Genomic DNA, 17928 nt, shown 5'->3' with positions numbered 1-17928 from the left:
GTGTAAATTTTACTTTTTGTCTGGGCTGTGGCATCCTGCATCTTGCTGCTTGGTGTAAATAATTGGATCAAGATTAAAAGATGACAATATGAAAAAGGCTTACAATGATCATTTATTCTGCACTTCAAGAGGAGGCTGTAAAAACAATTATTCTGGAATCACATAGGCAAGATGACCATAATGTAACAGACGATCCCATAACTACGCTAGAAACATGGCTTAGAAATCACAGTTCCATACAAGCTCTGCAAAAACACTAAGTAATGAGCTTAGACTAATAATTATTACTGTTCTGCACTTAGGCGGTTCCTGCTGTTGAAGGCTCTTAAAATGTAGTCTTTTATGTTCATCAAATAGCTGCCACAACATAACTGACAGGAGACCAAAGCAGTACAACTTTCAGAAAATTTCAAATTTTAACTTCCTTTAAATGGGACAATCCTACAGGAAGAGGAAAAGAGGAGAAAAATATGTGCATTGGATCATGCCTTCCATTTATCCTTTCAAACCCACTGACATTCTTAACAGAGAACCCCATTCAGGGACTAAACCATCCATTTGACATCATGACTTTTCCCTTCGGAAAGGCACAGATGTGTTTTGACATTCCAGTGGAAAAAACATAAATACAACAATTGGGTCAGCACTCTGGGGTAAGATATGGACAGGTAATAGCCTCTGACTTTAAGATTGACCTGCAGCCCTTTCCAGAACAGCTCAGACTACATGAAGTTGAAAACAAATAATACTGAAACTCATACTCTTTCTCTACAAACTTGGAGGCAAAAAAAAAAAACATATATTATTAGATTCTGTAAATTAAGGCAGTTTGAAAGCTCAGTAGAAACTGTTAATTGGAAAATTTCTCAGTTACAAGAAAAGACATAGATTTAATATCAAAACATTACACCATTCATATGCCAATGGCATAGTTTACAATCCTGTCTTCTGGCAGTGTTAGTCGAGTCATTCCTAGGCCCTCTTCTACCCTCTGAAAGGCTGTCGAAAGGGGAGAGGACACATCAGAAAATAAAATAATGAAAAGGGAAACAGCTGTATAACTCTATCCATCTCAACACCTATGCTCTCGTGTACCTGAGCAGGCAACAAACAAGCTTTTGAAAGTCAGCAATCATCCATCCTTACTACCTGGATGCAGTTACAGGTACAGTAAACATGCCAGAGGCTGCAGACACAGATTTTTGCATCTATCCAACACCAGTTTGCTCTCTCTGAATCTAGAGCCATCAGCTACATGGCTACAGCAATGTAAGGCATACCCTCATATATAATTAGCAAAAGATGCAAGAATGTTTCCTGTTTCTTAGAGTAAAAAACGAGTTGAGAAGAAAAAATGAAAGCCATCAACTAGACAAAGACAATGAAGACAGCAATGACTGCAGAGATGAAAGACAGGAAGGAAGCAGGATTAGGGGGGGAAAAAAATCAGAAGAGAAAGAGGACAAGTATTGTCTCCAGGGCACTACACAAGGGAGGATGCTTGCTTACTAACTGCAGGAGCGATACTGCATCAGGAAAAGATCCAGGACAAGTGAAACACTGGGCTGTGCTGGTGCCTTAGAATATTAAAATCAAAGAACAGTACAGGAAAACATACCTTAAGAAATAACTGAGCATTAAAGGAATTGGACGAAACCTAGCAGGCCTTGCCCATCTCTAGATTCTGTGTTTTGCTATTTGCATCAGTCTGTATCACGTACACATGCTGTTTTTGTACTTAGCACAGACCACAGCAAGTTGTCATACTCCCAGATACACGAATATAGTGTGCCACATATCTTACGCAGTAAATGACTGAGAACAGTAAGTGATCTTAGAAGAAATGTGGCAATATGTGCTTATGTATCACAAAGCAGGAGACAGCCCATAAAGGGCAGGCAGTTAGAAGACAGTTATTCACAGGAGGTGACAAAAGGAAGTTAGAGAAAAGGAATACAACAATGTCATCAGATTATGCTGGATTTATGTCACATCCTATACAAAGCTCAGTTAAGTGGGGTTTTTTGTTTTGTTTTTTATATATACACACACATACTTATTCCTTTGTCTTCAGGCAGTAAAGAAGAGACACTTTTTAGCAGAACAAGGAAAGATTTGACTGTTGATAAAAAGAAATATTACAAGGCTCACAATGCTCTTGGAAAGGATTTTTGTCAGCTTTTCATCTGCTCGTGGTCAGAAAATAGCATTAACAGAAAGAAGGCATCCCAGCTACACAGGACACAATCCCTTCCTTGCGCAATGTTTCTGTGTTTGGCTCTGTTGCCATTGTTCACAGGAGAAAACGGAGGGCTGAGCGCGAAGATGACAAATCATTAGAACTCTTCCTGCTGTTCAGTGTCTGCAATGTTTCCTTGCATGCAATTTACAATTTATATTCAGCTATCTTGTGGCATAAGACACACACAATCTTTGTTCTAGATTCATTGTATATGCACACTTACAAGATGAAGTGATATTAGATGCATTTAAATGAAAGTCTTAATTTTATTTTACAGGAGCCTCTGTAGAAAAAGAAAAAATTATGATGCAGATATATGGACAAAAAATCCTCCTATGACATCAGTCTTAGGGTTCAAATGAATTCCTCATTTATCAGTTATATTCCTTATGGTGTGCTCCTGAGCACTCTACTGCTACCTGTAGTTCTGACTGTATGAGCTGAAGGACTTGATGATCAAGTTTGCTGACGTCACCAAGTCATTCCAATGAGTTAGGAGGATTGATGCTCTCCAGGTACAATTTTTGAAGCACTGCACAGGTCAACAGCACTTGAAGTTTTCTGTCTAATAAAAACTGGCATGCGTAAGAAACAGCCATGATATTATCAACATGAACACTACACAAGGGACAAAACCTCAAAAGTAACTCCTGCCTGAAAGAGCTTACATATTTTACAAAAGAAAAAACGACCCGATAAAATAATTTAAAAATAACAATTTCTACTTCCTAAAAATGCCAGCAAAAACCAATCTTTAAACAAGATAAATCTGAATTCAGTGTGAACTGTGACTGAACAAAAGAGAGAGGACAACAAACAAACAAAAAGCAAAGATGCAAAAACTAGGAACCTCACTAAGCAGTGCTATACTCACAGGAAACATTTACCTTTTAGGGAGCACTCAGCTTACATTAATCTGCCGAGTAGCTAACTAAGACAGAATAGTTTGGAGGCCAGTCTTGAAAACCACAACTTTTGCATCCTAAGCACAGGATAGCAGATGTAACAGTCAGAATAACAGAAAGAAATGGAAACAGGACCAAGATCAGGACATCAGGCAGAGACCACCCCGCACCAGAGCCATGGAACACTATCAGGTATTGCAAGTGAAAGATGTGCTCCAAAGGAAACGAAAGAGAAAGTCTTCACTCCAGAGTTGATCGCAACACGCCTCTGGCAAAAAAATGGGGCAATAAAATGACATTTAATACTGGCACTGCAGGGAGGAGAGTGGTAGAATGTGTTGTCTAAGATTGCTTTTCACAAGTCTGATACAGACTGACCATGACGCTTGAGTAAAATGCATAAATAAAAAAACAAAAACCAAAAAAAAGAAAAAAGCCTGAGCAATCCCCAAACATAACCAAAACTGCTGCACAAAGGGTACATTTTATGATATGCAGCTTGCAAAGCAATATAAAACTAGATCTCACAGCATGAACTTATAGCTATAAATGACTTTTTAAGCACAAAAGGTAAGTGTGATTAGTGACGAAATAATCCTAGGCCTGCTTTACCTGTCAACAAGAAGTAATTTTCAGATGTGCTTAGGAATGTCTCATTTGCAGTCTCGCTGCCTGATCAGTTAACAGAACTGCAGCACAATATTCTCTCCTAAAATAGCGCGAGCGCGCACAGTCTTTTACATTGAAGTTCGAAAAACAGGTAACAATATGCTTAAATATGAGGTAGCACAACCCAGGAGAGAATGCAGCCCCAGAAGCCAAGAACTGCAGATTTGTAAAATAGGCTTCCACAAGAAAGCTGTCCTTCAAACAGCCTAAGGGCTGCGAGTAAAACACTTAACAGATACACGCTCCAATAGCTTTACTGCCCTCCTTCATATCAGTTTCTCCATTTTGTAATCAGAGCAAACTTTTGTTTTCACTTTTTGTCAGAAAATTTCAGTCTGAGTTGGTCAATTTCATATTGGTACCAGGCAACAAAGTTTACACAAAGCAATGCTGGTAGGCAAGCTCCCAGAGTGCCAGCACCCTAGGAGGAGTTTGGGAGTCCAAGGTCTTGGGAAGGAGGAAGCATTCTCTCAGTGAGAAGCAAAGGTCCATCTAAAGGTTGTTTTGCCAGCTGCCAGGTACAAGTCATCCCGGGCAGGCACTGGTCTTTGTTTTTTGTTTGACAGCAAAAAAAAAAAAAAAAAAAAAAAACACATTGCATCTCATTTCAAAAAGGACAATCACTCCCTCCCTCAGGCAGAAACAGGGATTATATCTTTCTATCTAAATTCCTTCTGTAGATTTGCAAAGATGATAGAGTCGTGTTTCTCCAAGTATTCTTTCTTACTTCAGAGAAGATAAAGTTAGATACCAGTTCTCATCACTAAAAGCAAAATGGTTCATGAAAGTTTACTTTTATCACTTGCCTCCATTCATTGAAGAGAAAGTTGAGCTGTACTTTAACTGTGCAGAGAAGGAAGAAGTATTCATGCCGTACATGTCATAGTAGGAGCCAGAAAGTCATAAAATACCATAGCTATATGTCACAGTTAGGCATCAGGTGAATGCACACAAGTGTACTCACATTCTGCAAAGTTATAATCCTTTCCATTCAACTAAACGCTGAGGAGAAAAGGGGTCTCAAAATTTGCCTATCGCTTTTAAAACATTTCACTCCAGAATACCTTGTAACCACTCTCAATATGGTGTTTAGCAATTCATTAATGCGTAACAGTCAACTGGCTAGGTCCCAGGGGACCTTGCACTGCTCCCTCTTGGAAGAGCCTAATGTGTCCCGACACAGAGAACAAGAGTAGAAATCTTTCAGTGGCCTCACCATGTCACTACTCATTTCATTACATAAGCTGATAACCGTTTCAGGAGTATCCTGCTGTAACAAAAGCTCAGAGAAAGTCTTCTTTTGCCTCTTAAGACTACCCTGTATGTAGAGAAATAATTAGAAGTCATTCTTACTATACCTGCCACTTTCACCACCACATTAGCAGCACCTGTTGAAAACATGAAGGTGCTGTGCCGGTTATTTCTCAAAATCATGGCTGGTCACACTCAAAACTTCCCCGTTTACACACAAAGCACTTCAGAATTCATGGGCATGACTCATTATGCCCAGAAATCACACTACAAACAAACAATCTGAAAAGAACCCACTGGCACAATCAAAAAAAAAAAAATAACGTCTACGATATTGAAGTCTTTTAAAGTTTAGATCCAGTTTGTCTCTTTTCACCTTAAGAGGCAAGACAGACTGGATATTTTCAAAGATAGACAAAATAATGGTTAGATTTACAGGTGACACCACAGAGCAAAAACTAAGATTTAGCCTAGAAAGGAGGATCAGAAAGGATACAGCTGAGTCCTTTCTTTCGACTCAGTCTCAAAACGCAATTTCCTCAAGTCTCTAACTGCTAATGTGATGTCAGACACTGGAATACCCAGCAGCAGCACATCAGAGTCAAGCACAGCAACTGGCATTTTGCAAAGGAGAAGATAATAACATAGCTAGCATTAGAATTTATTCACACCAAGGCAAAGTCTCACACTTCAGCATATTAACTGATGCACAGGTGCATACTTTACCAATATTCCAAACTGCATTGGAAATGAGAGTTGGAAGAAGAGAGAAAAAATAGGAAGCGAAAGGAAAGCACATTAGCTCTCTTTCAGCAGTCACTGAAGTCAGAGGAAAGGCCAATATCCCGAACTGCTCAAGCAAAACGTGGTTGAAATTCAAGCCCTAGGAGTTAATCATATTTTGCCATGGATTTCCATGCAGACAGAATTTTATCACTTTACAACTGCCTTGATGCAGGTACTTATTGACTATTTGTAATAAATGTGCAGGAATTAGTCCCAGCTACCATTATTTTCATTCATAAATGGTAGCAAAATAAGGACCGGTGAAGTATAGCTCTGGTCAAGTGATATCTTTACTATTCCAAATATTTACTGCAGGACAGTCTTCCAGGAAAGCTTTCCGCATTAAGCTGGTTCTTTTTATTCTCTGAAATAGCAGAAAATGTTCTACTGCATGTAAAAAACCCTCTATCATTGCCCAACTAGACATGAAAATTATGGAGAGTTTTTTAAAAAGTGACGAGGTGAGCAGAATTAAAGTTTAACTTCCCTATTACTCTGCAAAGGACTTTTAATTACATCCAATAAAAATATGATTAGGTTTAAAAATAAAAGAGAACTAAGTATAAAATAATAGTGTTCCACTAATTTTACTTTCCAAAATTAATGTTGCTGCACCTTCTATTTCTCTTCAAAGAAATGTCAGGCAAAAATATCAAACTGTCCTCAGGGAAAAATCACAGCATCTGAGATTTAAGAGGAATCCCATGCTCAAATGAGTTAGCGTACTAGTATTCACTGGAGAGCAGTATATTATGAGGAACAATGTAATAAAATGTTCTTTTTAATATTAGACTATAGCTCTATGTATCAACAGTGGCAACAATGTCCGAATATCTTCAACATTTGACAATTTGTAACCAGGCTTCTCAGCCATCTACTCTTTATGACATTCTTAACTAGACATCTTCTAACACATGAGGCAAGATAAAATTGAGTTAGAAGCATGACGAACTTCAGAAATGACTGAAATACTGTATTACAAGAAATCCTATATTGGTGTAAACTATTAGCAGGCAAAATGGTCCACTGGATGAGGATAACCAGAGAGAAAATATTCCCAGCTGCACCAGTGACTTGTTCCATGACCTTGATAAGCAAGTCAACTTTTCTGCCCCAGTTTTCCAATATAAAGAAAAAAGAAAAAAAAAGAGAATGGTATTGCATGCCAATTAATGTATACGTATGAAATCTATGACAAAAAGCATATCTTAAAAATTGTATTTTGTTCTAGAAAAAAACTGTACCTTTAAAAATTCTTAGGATCTGATCTGACTTCACAAGGTAATGTCCTTAAGTGCTGTGAAAAAGCCTACAAAGGTCCCCTGTGCCCTTTCTCAGCATTACAACCATTACATAAGAAGCAGATTTGCAGAAATTCTGAAGGGTAAAGAACACGGAGGGGGAACTCCCCACTCTCATTCAACCTATCTTTCATATCACTTACCTTCGTGAACGCAGCTAGCACTGCAATGAAACTCACAAACAACTTTTTTCTAAAGCTGAGACTTCAGTCTCTCCTCTCAAAGAACAGGGGGAACTTGAAGAAATTAAACACAGCAGAATAAGTGAAGATGGGCAAAGTAAATTAAAATCACACTGAACTCTGCCACTCTGTACGCGCACAAACGGATACATACAGATTAGCCACAACTTCACTGATCCACTTTTAATGTGGGGTTCCAAATAAAAGCTCACTCCTAACAAATAAGCACTACAAGTTTCGTACCAACAGTTTGTCGTTTATGAAAGACAATATATATTTATATAAAGCAAACAATATGAGCAGCAAACAAAACTCTAGCCCCGTAACTAGGTTTATATGGATGAACTACAACAGGTTACAAAATGACCTCTTGTTTTCATATTGTTTTGGGGTTTTTTTGATCAGTAAGCAAGGAAAATGTATCTGGCCACTTCATTGCTCATACCTCTTCCCACAAGAAAAATTAACTTACGCAAATATAAGGTTCCATTATAGAATTCTACATTGCTTGATGTTAGTTAGAAGAATAACTGCCCTTAAACATAATGCATTTTCAGGTGATACTTATTCTTACCTAGCAAGTTCTTTAATTAAGTTTGCAATGCGTCTCTTGTCCTCAGGACATAAATCCTTTAAAGAAGCACTCTTCATTCCGCCTTCATTAGTGACCTGAAAATTGAAATCTATGCTTTAGAAAGTATTTTTAAAGGAGAACAAGCATTTCATAAGATATTAAAAGCATTTCAAACTGAATAATTAGAAGCTGAAGGCAGATAAATTCCAACTGGAAATAGAGTGCATATTTTCTAACTGTAAGTACAGTTCAATGAAACAAATTACCAAATTGTGGAGAAATCTTTTTAAAAGGCTTGTAAATTAAGTTGCTTGCTTCAATACTAAACATGTTGGGTAAAATTTCAAGACCTGTGTAATTCACTGCTTCATATATAATAAAAATGTAACCGCCACTTCTGACTTGGGAATCTAGTGCAGAGATATCCAGTTCAGGATCAGAATTTTATTATAACGGGATCCGAAAACAAAGAGCACGAAAAAACATTTTGCTTTAGCATTCATAAACAACATATAAAAATCACAAAAAAGAAATACAATACATTGTTAGCAGAAAGTAAGTCTTTAGTTCAAAAGAGTTTTTAATACACAGAAAACTACATAGCCCTTTTTACCGCATTATTTAGACACATATTTACCACCTTAACACACTTTTCTTCTCAAAAAGATTTTTAATACACTTAATTATTATCTAATAATGATTTAAATATAAAATATATATTAATATTTTATACTAATATAAAATAATTAATGACTATTATTTAATAATTACATTAATAATGCTTAGCTCTTTTAATGCATTCCTTTATCATACTGAAAACCACAATATTTGCTACCAATGTCCACTAGAGGGCATATTGCAGTTCATGTTTGTAACAGTCCCTTGTATTATAATGGTTATTGTCACGATCTATTTTGGGTGTTTCCAAGTGGGAACCCTTCTTAGTTCTAAATCTCTTTAATTTTCCAAAAACTTCCGTAGTCAGTGACTCAGTACTCCAGTGCTAGTGATATGTACAAAAGAAGAATTTCAAGATGAAAGGAACACAAACACCTAAGCTAGTCTGCCCAAGGTTTCGGTGAATTTAAATATTTCCACTTAATCTGGCTTGTTTATCTTCAGTTTAGACACTTAAACCTATTAAATATCACTGAGTGCATACAGTGCTTAATAGGAGATAGCAGAACGCTACCCCAATGGCCTCAAATAACTCAGACAAGTTAACACAATGCAGCACAGAATAACCCCTGAGCATACAAAGCAAACACTGGGCTTCTCTCCCCTCATTACCAGTAATGGCAGCTGATCTACACATATCAGAGAGGAGGCACCCCCTTCCATTCCTAGCTAATTGCGTGAACAGTGGTTTGAAACAATTAAGTACTATGCAGCTTCTGAAAGACAGAAGTAACGATTTTATACAAAAGGATGTTATCCCCTCATGGCCCTTCAGTACACTTTTTTTTTTTAAACAGTTTCCTTAGAAAATAAGAGTTTCACAAGGCAAATTAAACTTCTTCAGTGCTTTTCAAGGGGAAATTTGCTTTCACAGTTTCCTTCCCAAACATACACTATTTACAGTCATAAACACGAAAAGAAAAACTTATCATATAATTTAACTTCAACTAAATATATATTTGAAGGTTTCCGTTTCCCAGTCAAAAAACGGTTGAAGAGGTTTTTAACAGATAGGTGACAAGACTTCTTAAAAAAAAGTCACTTTTAACTCATAAAAAAAAAGAAAACAGAAGCTTGATCCTATTCCTGAGGCAGATTTTTACAGAAGGTTCTGTACAGACTCCTCAAGTCATTCCCCAAATCCATACACATATTCTCAAACAGATTTGTGGGATGAAGAAGAAAATCTGAAAAGATAGTCTGTGTTCTTCTGTATCACCCACAGGTACTGACAGAGGGCGCACACAAATTTTTAGAGGTAGGTTTGTACCACTACAAATGTCAAAAATGAGCTGTGGAATTACTCATAGCAACAGCTCCACTCTAAAAAACAAGATAAGTGAGACAGAAGCCAAGACTATAATGTCTCATTTGTCCGGATTTCTGTACTTTCTACACATCTTAGGCTAGAACACCACTCCCTAACTCAGTAGGTTTCTAGATTAAACATCCTGTATAAGTGGAAAATACTCTCACTTTATAAACTGCACCCTAGAAGATGACAATCTACTTGGAAGAAGTGGACAGGTTCTGTTAAACAGCAAGCAGGATGATGGGAAATTTTAGCCAAGATCAGTTTAGCACACCACTGATTTATTAAAAGTATCAGAAAAATTTTAGAGCTAACAAGTCCTTTTTGAAGTCTTCTCGAAAACTCTCTTAAACTTCTATGTGGCAGTCAAGTCTATCTGAATGAGGAAAAGGTAAATCAGTTCTGCTAGAATTCATACTAGAGTGAAACTCAATCCATTCCCTTCAATAGGGCATTCTGGTAAATCATACTGATGAGACACCTGGCAGCACAACAGTTTACAGTTCTTCAGAGTAAAAAGATTTAAAAAAGATAGAAAAGAGAAACAGCTAACCTGGAACCCATTTTATTGTCAGTATTATAAAAGTACACCTGAGTTTCAAATCAAGATCTAGTATGTCAGGCTTTGTATAAGAACAAAAGAGACTATCCCAGCAGCTCCACATGGAAAAAGGAGGAAACCTTTTCTGAACAAAACAAGTAACACACACCTACCAGCCAATCACTGGGAGATATCTTACACACAATACAATAAAAAGATTTTAAAGTGAGATTCGAAGGCACCTATGAAACAGAGGCCTTGTAGATGTTTATGAAGAGATGCTTCCATATAAAAATTCTGTATAATGCCGGTTACTTGTGAAATTTCCCCACATGGATCTTAAGAACAGTTATTTGTAAAGTGGAGGTACCTACCAACATCCTAAAAGCAAGTACTGAAAGGCAGAGTAACAGAAAGGGAGAGGGCCAGGAAGGGCCTTAAATATGAATACTAGATATTAGCATATCGTGCTGTAGAGAACTGCTGAAGGAAGGGCAATGACACTGTGAATGATCTATTTCTACATCAGACTTTTGAACGAGCATGTGAGGCAACAGGGCATTTACGCAGTACACAGAAGAACATCTTCACCAAGACAAAAAACAAGATTTAACTGCATAATAGCAGAGCAAAAGAGTAGAGCCCAAAGTTTCAGACAGCATAATAGCAGAGCAAAAGAGTAGAGCCCAAAGTTTCAGACAGCATGATAGCAGAGCAAAAGAGTAGAGCCCAAGTTTCAGACAGCATGATAGCAGAGCAAAAGAGTAGAGCCCAAAGTTTCAGATACTGCTTGGAAGTGCAAAGATACAAAACCTTAGTGACTTACGCTATTGCTCTAGATGACTACTACACAGGGGACTTAACAGTATTTCAGTGACTTGAATAGTCACTGTACTATCCAAATCACGTGACAAAAATAGCCTCTCTCAACGGATTCCCAAATATTACAGGTTCTGTGCCTGTAGGTACAGGTAGGTTCTGGTATTACCTACCAGAACACAGAACAGCATTTCAAAGGCACACTCACTGCTTTGAAACTTCTAACACAGTAAACTAGGAAAACCATCACTTCTTGTCACAGGAGTAGACTAGACAATTCACTAAGCTGAGTCAATGATAACATCAGCTAACAAAGTTGCTCCTATCACTCAGCTGCATTTTAACATTTATTGTCAAAACACGGAAAGTGATTTTTGCATTGCTAGCAGAAGTGACAACAGCAAAAAGGTCTTTGAGAAGAATTTTACAATCCTGCCCAAGAGATATGACTAGGGCAGTGAAATGGAGTAGACGGAAACACTAATTCCTCTGTCTTTGATAAGTAACATATAGTTCAGGGGCTACTCAAAGCCATCCTAATCTACCGACCTTTTTTTATATCGTCCCAGTTTTATGTCATTTAAATAAATTAGCCTTTTAGCCTTTGTTTTCCTGGCAGATCGTTTCAGTGGCAAAGTAATTTTTGCCAGCAAGTCGCTATGGCAAAAGTCAGCAAAAAAACAAAATATAAAAGTTTGCAAGAATGGTAGCATTGTAAGATTGTTTAGCAGTTTTCAATCTGAATATCTTCTGTCATTTTTTACTATACACACTCTTTGGAACAAGAAAAATTAGCCTTTACATACTTGTTGCCCTGTCGTATCTCCGGTGCTTTTAATAGGATCCATAGAAACAGAAGCAGCAGCTACAGGCACCGTTAGCTTAGTTTCACTTTTTTGATACTTTGGCAAATACCTTGTTCTTAAGTTTCCTTTAGCAGATATTCCTGTAGATTGAAGACAAACAAAACACACACATTATGAAACCGAAAGGGATCCTTCTCTTGCCTCCTACAACAGGACATCCAGAAATTCATTCTTGCCTAAGCAGATCTTTTAGAAAAGAATGAGAATTTCAGAAGTGTTTCTGTTTGCAGTTCCCCACAGCCTCAGCCTCCACATAAAGTTTTTCTAAGATGAATATATCAGAAAAGAAGAGGTGCATGGCACGGCGCTGCGCCCAGTCACGTGACCATCCAAGTGAACGCTGCAAACGTACCTGTTGTCTTCCATCTGAGGTTCAATACAAAAACCTGTGCTTCTTAAAGATGCAAAAGCATAAGCCAGAGCTTCTGCTTTGACATGATTAAAGACTAAATAGGAACTAGAAATAATGCTGAGATCAGTGCCACTCATACAATAAAAATACTGGGTTTTTTCCTCAATATAGCAAATCTACTGATTGCTCCAACTAATTTTTCGTTCCTCTAAGGACCAGGCATATGAGTAAGGTGATGCTGGAGTGCACACTCCATAGACCTTCTGGAAAAAGCTGTCATAATTCGTATTAGTTCACCTGTACTGACAAATAAGCAGCACTAAGATTTTCAGTGCGTTAGTATAAAAAGTCAACGCTAACACTGATAAGGCCTCCCAAGGCCAGATTAAAGCCAACAGCTTCTTGATGCAGCCTCGGGGAGCAAGTCTTGACTGTTCAGAAGAGCCAAGAAGTTTTAAATAAAAAATAATGAATTTATGCTAGCAGAAAGAAAATATTTATTTGCATAACGAAATTTAGATACGTACCAGGAATTTAAGTTAAAGAACTAAACTATAAGCGTTATGGTCTCCATGCCCTACTCAAGGGAAAACAATGTTGTTGACATTCTCCTCACAAACACAGAAGTGGAAGAACACTTCCCAGACTGAATCAATTTCTGTCATTTAGGACCACTGCTTTCTTACCAGAATGCAGAGTATAATGATCTGACATCACCTGACTTGAACTATGCTAGCTACAAAATTCATTCAGAGATATTTAACAGAGCTGTACAGCCAGTTTAGCAATATTCAGTGAACTATTCAGGTATTTTTGAAGGGTAACCATGCTACTCCAAAAACAGAGAGCAGGATTTCCTCAGAGTTTATAACTGCTGGACATATTCTGTACATAATTTTACTAGAGTTAGTCACCCACAGACGTGTTTGCTGGACCTGATGTCACTGTAGAAATTGTCCTTCATGTTTGAAGACAATTACAAAATTCTGGAGAATGGAGGCTAAGAACACCAAGCTTTTCCAGGAACGTACACAGGAACGCACGCACTAAGCCCAGGTCGTGAGAACAATTTCCATTTTTCTTTAAACAACGAATCTTCATTTTAACTGTTCTCCTCTAAGCTTATAAAAGATCTGAACATCTCTAATGCTTCAACATACTTTGGAGACCACATTAAAAATTCAGCTTACCTCGCAGATTGGATAAAACTATGCTGTACCTGCATTAGAAACAAGTCCCCTGAAACTGTTCATCTCATACTGTATGCTTATCTAAGCAGGAGAACATAAATCCTCTGCTCTAATCCTCAATGTCCCATTACAAGTTAAAGTACTTCTGATGACTCTGTACTTATACACAGAAGTACACAAAGCACATACCTGAAAAGGCATTGCAAAGTTTAGCATTCACAGGAAGAAGCTTTTTCCTATTGTAATATCATACCTGAAACATATACCATTGACTGCTCTTCATCAGAAACTGCATGTAGCTTTGTCAAAGGAAGTAAATGAAAACAGTACAAGTTTGGCCCTTTAAATGGAAACATAAAAATTAAGTATTTTGGCACTTAATTTTAAAAAGCGGGTGACAGGAAAACAAACTCGTAAGACCAGAGAAGCACCAAAAGCAAGACAAATTTGAATTAAAAAAAAAAAAAAATTGATACAACAAAGAGCGTTACTGACTTCTTCACTGTGCATTAACTTTCACCCAGTAAAGACTATCACAGATGTCACCTTCACAAAAGATCCCAGGGACCAGCCCCTGTTGCAAGTCCAATTAGTAAGATAATGAAGCAGTAATATTTACTTAAATGAGAGCAGGTTAGCATTACATAACAAATCCTTTGATATGTATGCATGCATCCCTTGACAAACTTCTAGGACAGCCTGTATTCATACTGCTATGAAATACCATCCTTTGTATAGTATATTCTAAGAAACATACATGAGAATAAATGCAGAAGACTTCACAGGAAGTTGGTCATTCTCATCTGATCATCACATGATGAGTAACAGCTCAAAGCCTAAGGACTTCTTTCTTTAAAAAGAGCAAGATTTGTTCTGAGGCAATTGCAAAGATAACTATTTCAAAAAAATTCCAATAACCTGGAACTTTAACTATTAAATTCCTTCATTGCATCAAACTCTCAAGAAGCACAAAGGGCCAGGCAGCATACTATTTGTGCTATGTTATCAGTCACCAAACTTAAATCCTTGCCTCCTATAAGTCACTCCAAAAATAAGACTCAACACAATTCACATAATTCAAGGAAGGGTGTCACTTTCCTAGTCTTCTCCTTAGAGTAACAGTTTCAGATAGGCAAAAGTAAAGATTTTTTACTCCCACATAATTAACTAACACTATACTAAACTGAAAAACAAAACACAGAGCAGGAAATTTACCTCCTCCATCATTTTGTTTATACTGCTTTACTTTTCTCAGCCTTCTCAGTGTGACCTATAAGCCCGATTACGTAATTTCAGTTCTGTTTACAGTAAATCTATTTAAGATTTTGCACAGTTGTCTTCATCCCAGTAAAGCCAAATTGTGTCAACTGAACTATAATTTTTCCAAACTCTTCCTTCATCTAAAATTTTATTTCGGTAACTTACAAAATTAGATTTTCAAGATGTAGCTACCACACAGAGGAGAAAATTAGCAACAGCCTAGGAAGCTTTCACCTCTCAACAGCAACTTCAAATTCAATCAATACCAGTATCCACCGCACCACTGACACCTGGCACACTGGAAATAAGAGCTGGATCACAGGCTCACTTGTGATCATGATGGCCCACATTATCACCTGTTAACAATCATCATTCATCAGTCTTAGACCACAGTTTGAGACTAACTTAACCTAGTACTGCTATCAAAGTTCTCTCCTTCAGTGTACTCTGAAAACACTTCTGTTCTCACCTGTAAACTGCAGCATGCTAGGTCATGAACTGCCACAACATTTGCCACGAACCCGATCAGGAAGCTGAACAAACCGTGAAAGTAAAACCTTGCGTCCCCTCTTTCCAAAAGGCATCAAGGTAGATTGAGCCCCCAGACTGGATCACAGCCCAGCCCAAACAGCTGTGTCACCACAACTATGACAGCAATCTGCAGGATTCAGAAGAGAATGTCTTCAATTCATACTACCACCAGAAACAACAAACTTCACTGCCAGCAATTGCGTTCTCAGCTGCCATACGGCTAATTTGTGGGTCAACACATTGCTACAGGAAATAAAACAGATGTGCTTGAACAGCATTCAGCTTTTGAATGCTGGTTCCAGTATTACTGCTGCTGTGGATAGATACCTAGTAACTGGATTAAAAATTAGATAGAGCTGTTCCTATGACTCCCCCCAGCTATCTGGACCTCTCTCCCATGAAGGTTTGAAACCTAGTGTAATAGAATAAACCAAAGTCAGATCAATTTATCTTAATCAGCTAGGCTGAAATTTGCAGTGGCTCAGGAGGTGATTCATAAACAGGTCCAATATCTTTGTCTCTGAGTGAAAGACTGGAGATAGTCTCAGCTTCAGCCATTTAAAACTAATCCATTGCCACATGCCTCCCAAGTCTAATGAGATGACTGTACACATTATAAGACTGCTACCACCACAGCTAGCGTTCAAGGCAACAGTACAGACAGTCATCACAGGCATCAGAGAAACTGAACATTTTATGACTCTGCACTGGTTTCCTCTCCTGCAGCAAGCTAGAGGTGCACAAGAGAGCAGCACTGGAGTCTGCACTGCTATCCTATACCTAATTCTGTAATTGCAGAAAAAACTTCAATTTTCCAAAGTTGTTAAACCAGCATTTAGAGGAAAAAAAAAGTATCCCCTATTATTTACTCTTGCACCATATATATCTCAGGACATATACACTTTGCCAAGATCAGAGGCAACACAGGTAAAATAGAAATGGATATCAGAAAGATGCCTATTCCTTGGCATGTCTTGAGGCTCGAGGCCTCTGCCAGGCTCAAAACAGCGTGTTTAGTCATTGGAGACAACCTGTCAGCCCAGTAGTTAATTGGTATAAGCACAGTGACAGGGTAACTACGTCAATATTTCCACAACAGACCAGAAGAGCGACAGTGCAGCAAGAAGTCTAACATGTGCCTTCAAACCCTCATCCCATCACACCACAAAGAAAGTTGCAGACAATTTTTTTAACAGAAGCGGGAAATCTTCCAAGATTTATAACAATGTGCCCCCTAAACACAGTTGATCGGATGGATGGCCCATTTCACTCACCCATTGGTTGGCAGTGGATATGCAATCAAACATATATACATAAGCGCACACACACACTCCCTTCTTTCGAATCACTTCTGGCTGATGCTGGAACCCTACTCCCAGTGCCAGCCAGAGTGATACCACAAGTCCCTATATCCATACCTAAATCTTTATCTCCTGAGTCTCTGTCCGGCAAGACTGCCGGTTCCACCCTAACACGTCCAGGAAGCTGAGCCTCCAGCTCAGCCATGCAAGCTGGAGCATCAAAGTCAATTTCTTCTGGTTCTCTAAACCATGTAAGCCCATCTCTCTAGCCAGGTTTTTGCAGGTTGAACACACCTCACCACCACCACCTACTCCAGCTACATGTCCGGCCCAGTTTAAGCTCCCACAACCAGCATTTCCACATTTCCTGTAGACCGAGCCACACAGCCTCCAACTTTCACTCTCACAGACACTCCAGCCTCCAAGTCCCCTCCAGGGTTATCCGAGGTCTTAAGCCTCAAAGTTAAGCTTTTATGCCAGTCACAAAAAGCACACACCTTTTGCTTGGCACCAGAACTTCCAGTCACAGTTTCCTCACCTCTCTCTGTCGACTCTCTTCATTTCCACAACCTGAATCTAGCTCCCCTATATCCTTAACCTCCCCCAAGTCCTTAAGTGCTAAGCCACACACAAGCAGGACATCCAGCCCTCCCACCTCCTGCGAGACACCTTTGGCCTGAAGTCTCACACGACTCCACTCCCAGCACACATAGGCCCACAGCCAACCCATTCCCCAGGCTGGGCTCCTCCGCACTCTCTCTTGGCTGAGCTGCCAGCACGATGGCCCTCAGCCACAAAACCCCACAGGGTGCCCGGGCCGCACCCAGCTCTCCAGCCTCCTCCACAGCACGGTCCCTGCCCTGGCCCACACCTACACTCCGCCGGCCAGACTCGGCCCCTGCCTCAGTTTCCCCATCACACCGGCCGGCACAGCCCCAGGCCTCCTGCGGGTCGCCTGCCCCCTCCCGCTCCCCCAGGCCTCAAGCCCGCCGGCTCAGCGACCCCCGGGGGAAGGCATCTGTCCCGACCGCAGCCTCGGAAGGATTCTCCCCCGCGGAAGGATACTATCCCCGCTCCAGTAAACGCCTCCGCTCGGCCCGGCAGCCACCTCCGCCATCTTGAAACAACCGCCACTCCCAGAGTGCCCCCCGCCGCCCCCCCAGCTCTC

At 39.2% G+C, this 17928-nt stretch overlaps 1 protein-coding gene across 7 annotated transcripts in view; it reads right to left on the bottom strand.

Annotated features, from left to right (window-relative positions):
- The window catches only part of LOC104138537 (protein hinderin), a 173613-nt gene extending 155686 nt beyond the window's left edge, over nt 1–17927 (bottom strand). Inside the window, exons 1-4 of one of the 7 annotated variants that reach the window (XM_068924828.1) lie at nt 17826–17927; nt 13922–13957; nt 12067–12206; nt 7911–8005 (exon numbers count right to left, since the gene is read on the bottom strand). In XM_068924828.1, the coding sequence (XP_068780929.1) occupies nt 7911–8005; nt 12067–12206; nt 13922–13957; nt 17826–17877 (323 nt within the window). In that variant the 5' untranslated portion in view covers nt 17878–17927. Of the gene's footprint in view, nt 1–7910; nt 8006–12066; nt 12207–12478; nt 12555–13857; nt 14009–15397; nt 16269–16877; nt 16971–17298; nt 17619–17825 lie in introns of those variants that run through there. The other 6 variants (XM_068924822.1, XM_068924823.1, XM_068924827.1 and 3 more) reach the window with 6 other exon arrangements.
- Nucleotide 17928: the final 1 nt, after the last annotated feature.

This window comes from Struthio camelus, chromosome W (assembly GCF_040807025.1).
Source record: "Struthio camelus isolate bStrCam1 chromosome W, bStrCam1.hap1, whole genome shotgun sequence".
Taxonomy (NCBI): domain Eukaryota; kingdom Metazoa; phylum Chordata; class Aves; order Struthioniformes; family Struthionidae; genus Struthio; species Struthio camelus.
This window is presented reverse-complemented; position numbering and strand designations above follow the sequence as displayed.